The sequence below is a fragment of the Tigriopus californicus genome, chromosome 9, assembly GCF_007210705.1.
Source record: "Tigriopus californicus strain San Diego chromosome 9, Tcal_SD_v2.1, whole genome shotgun sequence".
Classification (NCBI taxonomy): Eukaryota; Metazoa; Arthropoda; class Copepoda; order Harpacticoida; family Harpacticidae; genus Tigriopus; species Tigriopus californicus.
Genome location: NC_081448.1, coordinates 2,486,681 through 2,497,246, shown reverse-complemented (window position 1 = coordinate 2,497,246; position 10,566 = coordinate 2,486,681). Strand labels below are relative to the sequence as shown.

Here is a 10,566-nt window from a genome sequence, read left to right as displayed (position 1 = left end):
CAGACTAATTGTGCTTGTAAGCCTCTCTTTCACTCTTTGGGGCACCCAAACCAAACCACCGTGAACAAAACTCTTTAAACATGACGAAATCGACACTTTGAGAAAACGTGCCATTGTACGATTGGTTTCATTTTGGACGAGCATCCAAATGTGCGGTTGTAATCCTCGCATTCATCTGTCTGTTCTTGGCTTCTTTTGTGACCAAATGATGCTTGGGAGAAATTTAATGAGCATACATGGATAGCTGTGCTTCTTCACCCTTCTCCTTTGTGAATAAATGTACGGCGGTTGGAACTCACACCATTCACAAACGAATAACAACTATCAAATGGACAAAAGCAATAGTCAGGGGTGTCATCCTGCGGCTAAAAGAGCAATATGTGAAAAGCCGTCCCTATACAATACCTACCCGTGTATGGCTTCGTCATCAAAGGGCCCTTACCTAGTACATTTCAAACGTGATCCACACTTGTTGAAGTGTAACGGTGCAGTGACTGTGGGAAGGGGGATCAAATATTCTTCACTCTGCTTTGATAGCTCATTCAAATATTCATTAGATTCCGGGCAAGATGGTGGTTGGTGGTGGGATTTGCAATTCAATTTCCACCGGCAATGGGAGCCAAACCATTGAGATCGCCTTCCCGTCTTTTGCCAAAAGTGCTGTCATCTCATTATAGATAGAAATTGATCAAGTTATCGATTATCATGCGAGAGTGCTCAAGCATACCAGAGGGTACGTAAGACGACTTTTTTTTCAGGGTTTCAACGAAACCAAGGATCACTGAATTCCCGTCCTCCTGACAAGAACTCCATACAGTACAGAACCTGGGAGATCAAAGAACGATCATGGAGCCAGAGGGAGTGAGAGAAAGTTTCCTTTTCATATTCATGATTCATGTTGCCACTCTCATTGAGGACCATAAAAACGAAAAAGAAGAATACCATTCACATTCGGCGTTCGCTTGCGATCTTGCCCCATCCATCATGCAATATTCGGACATGCACAACAATCGGTGGTGAAAACCCAACCAACCAACCAAGCAACAAACAAACCAGCCATGCAAGCAGGCAAGCATCTCAGCCAAGTTCCTTTTTTTCGAAAATGCTCTAGTAGAAGAAAAATGGTAATTCGAGGGATTAATGAAGGGAATCACCAATTATGTTTACTGTTTTGTATCTATGAGCTAGATCTGAGCTTCAATAATACATCTTAATAGTAGGATCACCGTTCACTATTCGACTCATAGACTTACGTAGAATGCAAATGTCATAGGGACAACTTGTTCGGGCTTCATGAGTTTGGGTTTTCGGATTATAGCTTTGGTGCTTTTTTTCCTTATTATAAAAATGTAATGTAAACCAAAATGTTCGTTTCCTAATCGAAACTGGTAGTAAACGACTTATTGTATGGATAGTTCTTGAAAACATGAACTCGAAATATGGTTTATCATCTCCTTCTGAAAGCTCTCAAGCTATCACTCTAAACAATGACAGATTTTGCTGGAAAAGACGAGTGGGAAGACTTAAGAGCGAGAAAAATGAAATATTTTCTCAAGCCTGTCTCTCTTTGCGTAGAATGAGAGTGCTCGATCATTTACTTACTGCTACAGCCACAACCATTGGCACCATCACTACTACCATCGCCAGCATCACCAAGTGGAATGCCCAAAGAAGAGATATTTCAACAACAGATCATGGATCTGCAACTAGTCAACTAACAGTAGTGAACGACCGGCTATGAATTTACGGTTACCCAATCCGTCTAACTAACTGAATGAAGTCTTTGTAAGAGCCCTTCAACACTTGGAAGGCTGAAAGATGAACTGTAAACGTGAAGCGAGTGTTTCAACTCCTCTCAAAAGCACCCTCTTTAATGGGACGTTTCCTGATTTTATCTCTGAAAAGGGAATTCATTTCTCGAATTCCCAGATCGGCCATGGATTTGCAATTGGTCGGCATACAATTGGTTGAGAGATGACTGCACTTTAGAAGCCACCAAAAGAAGATTTCTTGGTAAAGCTAGTGGAGATTTGAACGCCGATAGCGTCAGCCGTTTTTCCTCCTCTCTCAAAGTTAACTTCTTCCACTTTGTGCAATGTGCATGCATGTCATGTGGCTTGTGCCCGCAGCTCATATTGATTAACCGACTTGATAACGTTTTAAGCCTGACTTTTTTATTCGCCTTTCATGATCATCAGAGTGTATTCAAAGACGTCAGATCGTTCTTTTCTTCGTTTCCAACTTTCAACTTTCAAATGCCTGGTTTGGGCATGGAAATTTGGACTAAGGTTTTCTCGGCTCCTTGATACTTGTGGTAAACAAAACCATACGGGGGACCATTAACCACGCATTACGAACCTCAAAAGATCCATCAACCAAGGGCATCGTGGTAACAGCTTTTCACAAGCAAATTAACTCCGTCTATGGTGTAATGGTGTGTGAAATATTCAGATCGTTTCTGTCAAAAAAAATCTTGGATTATTGATACTCCATTAAGCATTGCGTTCCCTGATCCTTGAACTTCGGGTCCAATGGCTTCAGGCTTGCGGTCGTTAAAAGAGAGAGAATCGTCAGCTGAACTCAGTGTTGCCAAGTAAGTGCCATCAATCAAAACCATCGTGAGGAAAGTGCAAAATCATGTGGAAATCATCCGCCCCATTCAAAGACAGCGGTTGTCCCCTTGTTGTAGAGGTGATGGATGGGTCAATTTTGCTTGCCAAACAAGTATTCATTTCATACGTCAGGACGACATTCCAACATGTTTCGTTTTCAAATATTTCATTCATACATCTTACCTCCACCAAAAAGGCCCAATTTGATATCTTTGAGAGTGGCATTATTCAGCATGGGATTGCACGGTGTTTATATTTTTCTCAACAAGATAGGTGCTTATAATGTTTGAACCATTCACCCCGAATATGAACGGTGTCGAACAAAAGCAATCAAATCATTTTCCCGTGATAAAAACAAGGCGATATTTTGAGGCGAAGTATTCTTGGGGTAAGATGGTGTATTGCATTATTTAGGGGTTTCATTATCTTTTTGGATGGGCCTTTTCTTCTGTACGACAAAATTTAGACGTATGGGAATGATATGAGCCTCTTGGCTGGCTGGATTAACCAAACTTTCTCCATGATAAAACATACCATATACCAATATTCTTCCGGGACTCGACCTGAACTACATGCATTTACGAGTACAACCATCTTGTACGTAAGTAAATCACTCCACTGTGTAAAATTACCTTGAAATTTTGACTACAAAAAGGGTAGAAGACATTTCGCAACAACGATAAACTTAAACCCTACAATCGCAAGGTTTTTCTTTTAGTGCTTGACTTTTTTAAATGCACTCCACAAATTTCTAATCTCGAACGAAAGAACGAATAAGGGAATCCAAAGGTTTCTCTTCATTAACATCAAAAGGGAGCTGAACCATGCTCAATTACTCGAGGATGTTGAATGGGTTTTGAATTTTACAAAACATGGGTGACAACCATAAAATGTTCAAAAAGATTTATTTTAGGCCATCTTGACAAAGGAAATTGATGAGAATAAAAGTCCATTTTGAATCCCTCCTATAACGTGATTAGGAGCTCATATTTGTTCTCCTTTGCACCTCCCCAATCCCCTTTTAAAAGAGCCATTGTGCTCCCAAAGAATGAAAGTTACAGCGAAGGAGCCAATTGTGCGGATATTTTCTTTTCGAATGCCGAGCCAAAAAAACAAAAGCCGAATTGAATACATAGCCTTTTCTAGGTGCCTTTCTTCACTCGGTGCTGGCAAGCCAAGCGATCTGATTCAAAACGCACCGAAGCGGCCATATCTAGCTATGATCAAGTCCAAATGAGAGAAATCGTAGCGAAATGACATAAGGATCATTGCCAGACGAAAACATGTCCGAATGTGTGCCACATTTAAAACCTCACCAAGGTGACTTGCATTTCCGGTACGTGACACACGTGCAAACCTTTGAACAGGAAACCTCTTTACCACTCACGGAGAAACTTTGCCCCATTCTGCACCTCAAGATTAGCCGGGTATTTTGCTCTTATCCGAGAGGTGAAATTCCTGAACTTCATCGTGGGTGGAAAACGCATTGTCTCTTCGTTTGACAGGATGTGGCTAGAGTCAGGATCCAATTTGCAAAATTTCCTCCAGGAAGTATCAATTTCCCTTCAGGACTATTCATCTTCATCAACACGCTGACTCAGGGTGACCGACCGACTTTTTTTAAAGGTTGAGATAACAGACTTTCGTCATTCACCGTTCATCAAAAAGGGCAATGAATTTTCTAGCCCTGACTAAAAACCGATTTGCTAAATGTTAAGAGTTTGCGATACGTTCATTGAGTATGGAGATTATTTTTGGTTAATATGACGGTGTAACCTTAAAAGGGTCTCACATCCAATCCGTAGATGGATGAAAGATATCTTTTTTCAAACGCAATTAGATTAGCATTTAAGCTCAACGGTACGGGAATCACTGAGCTCCTTCATTGAGGGGTTTAGGTCTGACTAGACAAGCTCAAAAAAACGGTATTTCTGGTAATCGTTTTAGAGCTTCAAGTTTGGCAGCTTCCATAGTGGTCCAGGAAAATTGCGGTCTTTTTTCACACACAAATGAATTAATCTTTAGCAGGCGGAGGAAAGTTGGCGCGTTTGTGCAACAGTATTTTCAGGCTTTAGTGGCGAAACGAGCCACCATTTGGGAAGATGAGATTTATCTTTAGAACTCCTAAGCACTTGAGTGCTCGTTGTGATTAGCCACGGGGTGACTCAACAATATTTGACTGATTAGAGACCATGGGGAGTTGAAGTGGATCAAAATCCGGGCAGATATTTTAGGGTCGTCGATGATTGAACAGATCCTGGCTTAAGATTAATAGGGCATATGAGAGAGCTCAAGATGCCCTGGATGTATTCACCTCAATAAATATGATGGGCGGACGGCGGCGAATGGTTTGATTTGGTGAGAAAATAGCTCGGAGGTTCTCATCATTAAGGTAGCAGCTCTTAAATTTGATATCTAGCTTCACTTGAGATGATGACTTCCATTTCCGAGCTTCATTCTCTATCTTGTGGAGCAAATTATCTTGAATGATTTCCTTTAACGTATCGTTTCGTACTCTCATTCTGATTTCGATCCATTGTTCGTACAGTGCGTATTATGTCGAGAGGAGTTCAGATCACAGAGGATCATGAACGTAAAGGTGAGCTGATCATTAAGACATTGAAGATTCACTTACCACCAGGCCTTTGGAGGTCTTCTAATCAGTATCATAAATGAGTGAAAGTTTCGTCGTTAAGCATCTGCTGGCATCCTTCCAGGAATTCAAGAGATCCCTGCTATCAATTATCTTCTCTGAGCATCCCACTCCACGCCAACGACACCAACACCAACAATCACTTTGGATCTTGGGGGCACTGATCCCACTCGAGTTTTGTATTTCTTCGCCAATGTTTGTTGCTCATGGCAGCAGAACAATATTCCACTAATTTTCGGCCTACCTTGTCGCATTCACACAAATACAGTAAACCAACTCGGCTGCTTGGACCCTTCACTCTGCCAAAGTACCTTCGAACCAGCAAAGTCTCTCCTCGCAAGTGCTACGTTTTTGCTCGGTTATTGCTTGGAAGTCAGGAAGGTAATTTTCGTGTTGCTTTTTGCTGCCTCACACCCGACAGACACACACACCAACATTACCCACAACTCCCACAGAGTCAGAGTGAAGGAGGGAGGCTAAAGGTACTTGCTAGTCTGAATTGGAGCCCAAGAGCAAGTAGACACCCGCCAGAGGGAAACTGAGGCTAAACACCGCACAACACGACACAACCATGGCCAGGCAAAGACTGAATGAAGAGGAACTCGAGAGGTAGATGAAGGAGAAACACACTCACTCACTCACGCAACCAGTCAGTCAGACTGTCAGTCAGTTAGTCTTGTGCGGGGCTTGAGAGTCGCTTGACGGAAAGGTTTACTTTGGCTCTCAGACCATTGGCATGTCGTACCTGTGCAACAAACCCTACCGGAGGCTAAAGAGACTCTAGCGGATGGTTGGAGAGTTCAATGAGGAGGTGGTGGAAGGGGAAGAGGACCAAGAACATGAAGTGGAGCTGGTTGAAAACGGCTTGATTTCAAAAGCTGCGAGGCATACCTATACAGTGAGTGCACGCGGAAAGCTCCCATTCCATTCTGAACTGAATGGCTCCTGATGAAAAAGTACCGACTATGACATACGCCTTGAGTACTGGGAAGGGTTTGAACACGAGATTGTTAACGTATATTGAAGCAATGATTAATGATTGGTGGGTTCCTGGGATTGACGAGTATTCTCAATTTTTCTAAAAGTGGACCTGTTTTGAGGTTCTACTCGTCGCTTTTCCATTATACCCCTACATGGCGCTACTATTAATAGTAGAAAGAGAAGGTACCGTTCACTACCAGGTGGTCTTTGATTACACGCAAATGATTCACATCTACACTATAGGTTGCCATGAAGGTGGGAAATTGGAAGCAGTCCCATGCAATTCTTCGGCAAAGTTCAAGAAATGCCATGTTCTGTTGGCCTGGTTTGAGCGATTGGCGACGGAAATGCCCCAAGCACCAATGTAACCAATTCTAGAGTCAAGAGCCAGCTCGCTCATGCTAACCATGCACACCCTACACAGGCCCATAGATAACATTTTCTTTTCTACCTCTACTAGAGGCGTTCAAATGAAAAGGGCGCCCTTCTGTTGACGTCAGGAGAATTGTCAACCTCTTTCATAGGCAGATCAGATTCATTTTTCAAAACGTCTTGCACGTGCACGCCATTAACCAGTTTTTTTTATAATCCTGACACGGGGTTTTACGCAATACAGGGAGACACAACAAAAGTGCATGTTGTTTAAATTGCCCGTATATAACGATTGCTTGAGTTTCATTGATGAAATATGGTGATCAATTGTAGCAATTTTTCACCTCCAGATTCATTTAAATTGAGACTGGTATATTTGGTTATAGCTCTAGATTTTTGTCGCTGTGCAAAATCACATAAACGAGAATGAAGAAGAACTGGTAAAGCTTGAGCGAACCTGAACCTCTCGACAGTGGAGGTCGGGGTGACAGATTACGGACCTTAGAAAAGACGGCAATGTTCCACCATGTCACTATGGTTTTCTTAAAACTGCAGTGGATGACATTTTCTCCTTTTAGGAATGGACTACATTTGCCAGTCCTTGGGATTGAAATATAGAGATGACGGTTGCTATCATTTCTTAAACTGAAGATGCGAAGAAGCCATAACCCAATATAGTCCAGTGTTAGTTTCTCGTTCTAGGAAGGCTCATTTTTCGTTGTAGCATTGGTTTGATAGAACTACATATGAGTCCCAAATCTAGTCTGAAAAAGTGGTCATCGACGTGGGGAAGTGTTAAGTTTTGAACCTTAGGGCTAGTGAGGGATACTTTTTCAGAGGAAAGCAAAATATAAACTAAAGTTAATGTACTGGTTGTGCAGAGATTTTCATGATAGACATTTTGGCGGGCTGCTCTGTATCGAAATGTTATCTATCCAAGGATGCAGTCATTGGAATAATTGAGTGCGTCGGTTATGCGGTCTTTTGTCTTTTAACCAAATTAACCTCTGCCCCATATCCCCTTGTGTTGTAATTGGACGTTCTTCCCCAAATCATGAAGAGTAAAAGTGTCCGATTGGTTTCTTTTACCTACCATTGTTGTCTGGTCGAATCAAATCTCCATAGGATTGACAGATTCTGGAAATCTCATTCGAAGTTTTTATAACCCAGAAAAACCAAGATGAATCCTAGTACTTCGTAAGGATCAATTAAAACTAACGGAACGGCTTCGGCTAAACCCAGCAAAACCTCGAACACTCGCCCTGGTTGTGTGATATTATGCTACATCACTTAATCCCAACTATATTTTTAGCAGCCCAATATCTTATGTTTAGCAAAGCTAACAAAAAGGCTTCAAGACGTTTCTGAAACCTCAGTAAGCAATTATTCATTTGTAAATCAGACTCGCCAATTGTACTGGGCTTGGCCTTACAAGTATTAAATGAAATGTTTACACTAACAAGAAGTAACGTTTTTTCACGAGTTCTGACGAATAATTGTGTGTGCACTAGTTTGATATTTTTCCCTAATTATCAACCTTGCTCATGTGTTATAAAAAATGTTAGTCAAAAGTCCTTCGTAAAGGATGTGTTATCACATTTTGTTGCCTAATATCAACACCCAGCATGGTGTTGGCTGGCTTGCACATTTCGCGCACGTCAATAAATTTTGTCAGGAACTGATTAAATCATTCTGGTGAAGGATCGCAGATGCAGCATGAAGATTAAAGAGTCCAAACTGATTACATAAAGCAACAAAATGTTATAGCTGAAGCTCAAGCTGCCTTTCAAGCGGCACATTTTTGGGAAACGGGAGAGGAGCGAGCATGGTCCCATTGATGACCCCATCTCCTAAATTTATGAATAACTGAACTGTGAACAAGTTCTTTTGAATCAATGGTCGACCGTAACATGTGAATCATGCTAGTCACTCTCATCATGCAGTAAATTCGATTTTGAGACAAAGACCACAAGTTTAATTGCGTCCATGATGTTGGACTGTAAACACCTTTACGATAGCAAGTGCTTACTTACTAAATGGCAAACGAGACCTTCAATACTACTAACAAGCTTGCAAGCTAGCAACTCTTTGTCCAGGAATGAGGATTACCCCAGCCTCGTCTTATCAGTCAACATTGTGAACTTCTCACTAGCCCACAAATCGCTTCTCGGCGATGGGATTTTCTGAGTATTAAACAATAGAACCCAGAGGCCCATGACAACCCTCCGTCCCTTATGTAACTTTTTCACATACGTAAAATGGAGGCTAACATTTTTTTCTAAATGCCATGATCAATTTTTCTTGTGTTACCACACGAAATTGTGCTTAGAGTGCAACCCATCAATTGTGACGGACGGCTTTTTTCCTCTAAAAAGCGCCGAAACCTGTCTGCTCGCATCAATTGCCTAATACAGTCAGTAACTGTACTCCATTCAAATTAAGGACCGATGTACGGATTCGGGTGTACTCGAACAGTTCTTTCAAGCATGAATGATGACTTGAATGCTAAACATGGCCTAGAAGTGTTAACCAACTCTGCACTGACCGAAAGTGGTCTTGAGGTGGACTCGGCCAACTCGTCCGATCAACCAACGCACACTGTAGATCAAAGCGATTTTGGCAGTGGCTTTTCCTCGATCCAGGTGTCGGCTGTAAATGTGAGTGAATGTGTGTGTACCGTGTGCACTGTATTGCTCTGTTGTCCCCATTCTCCCATACACACTCTCATCATGTGAAAGGGCATCCACCATTTTAGATACAATGGAAACGTCGACAACGCATAGCTTGGGCTTGTGCAAAATGACGAACCACAGACATGAGATGTCAGTCTATCTGTAGAGTCGTTCCCAATCTACAAACATGCTCCTCGAACTAACCAATGCCGACGAATTGGAAGAAGAAGATCACTATGATGGCTCTCCTAGAAAAGTCAGTTCTCTGAAGGGTGTCAATCCATGGAGGAGAGGATCAGTGATCTCGGGAGTCATTCAAGTTGAACTTAAACTATTTATTAGATAACTTATTAAACTTATATAACAAGCCTGCCCTATCTGATTGAAGGAATTGGTGAAATCTTATACAAATATCGAACGTCGCGTGCTTGAGGATCTCATTTGAAATAGTGCAGTCATAGGAGTATCATCATCACCGTCATCATTACCAACAAGCACCATAATGACGGTCTGAGATTGATCGTCCCAAACCTTTTCATTGTTTCATGTGTCCGTGTGTGAACTCTATGACTCCTGTCTTTGACGTTTGATTCGAAATCGGATTTCCCTCGAATAACATCCATCCAATCCCCCGTCAATCCATCTAACGAGAACTGGCTCTTTCCTAACTCAGTTCCTCGGACGTGATCGACGAGTCTACATAGTACAAAAGTGATTCTCACAACCATTCCGTGTGTCTTTCCGTGGTCAGCTCGCCACTTTCTTGGCTTGAATAATCCAAGAAGATGATTGAGCAAGGTTTCACCTTCAAGAACTCGGTCACCCTGACCTTACTGACCTTGGCCTTCATCGTGGGCGAGATCTCACATTTTCTTATTGGCACAGTCAGTCAGGAGATGGCCAACGACCTTCACTTTGGCAAACAGAAATGCTATCCAAATGAAACGTTGTCCAACTTGGATTTGGACGATATTGGCGAAATCTGCCGAGATTTCGAAACAGAAGAAGCGTAAGAATTCATTAATTTATACATACAGTAGTAACCTTTGGAAACCATGAAAAAGAGTCAGAGTTGGAATCGAGAACAATGCTTGAGGGAACACATGTCGATTTTAGGCGTAAGTCGCTCCTTTTATCGCTCTCTTTTTATTAGTTTTGAACTTATAAGATAAATCAATTAAAGATATTTATAGCATTCGGTAAAAAAGCGAAACCTCAGTTTTAATTGGAAATTCTGATAATGCTAGCCGTTAAAATTTTATTGTTTGGAAAGCCA

General features: G+C 41.7%; 2 protein-coding genes across 2 annotated transcripts in view; one reads left to right on the top strand and one right to left on the bottom strand.

The window, feature by feature from the left end:
* The window catches only part of LOC131886175 (cyclin-T-like), a 13,358-nt gene extending 7,434 nt beyond the window's left edge, over window positions 1-5,924 (bottom strand). Inside the window, exon 1 of the mRNA XM_059234434.1 lies at window positions 5,248-5,924. The gene's annotated coding sequence lies outside the window, so the exon portion shown is untranslated. The remainder of the gene's footprint in view (window positions 1-5,247) is intronic.
* A 3,636-nt stretch (window positions 5,925-9,560) lies between these two features.
* The window catches only part of LOC131886172 (D-xylose transporter-like), a 6,237-nt gene continuing 5,231 nt past the window's right edge, over window positions 9,561-10,566 (top strand). The window contains exon 1 of the mRNA XM_059234432.1: window positions 9,561-10,299. Coding sequence (XP_059090415.1) covers window positions 10,076-10,299 — 224 coding nt within the window. The 5' untranslated portion in view covers window positions 9,561-10,075. The remainder of the gene's footprint in view (window positions 10,300-10,566) is intronic.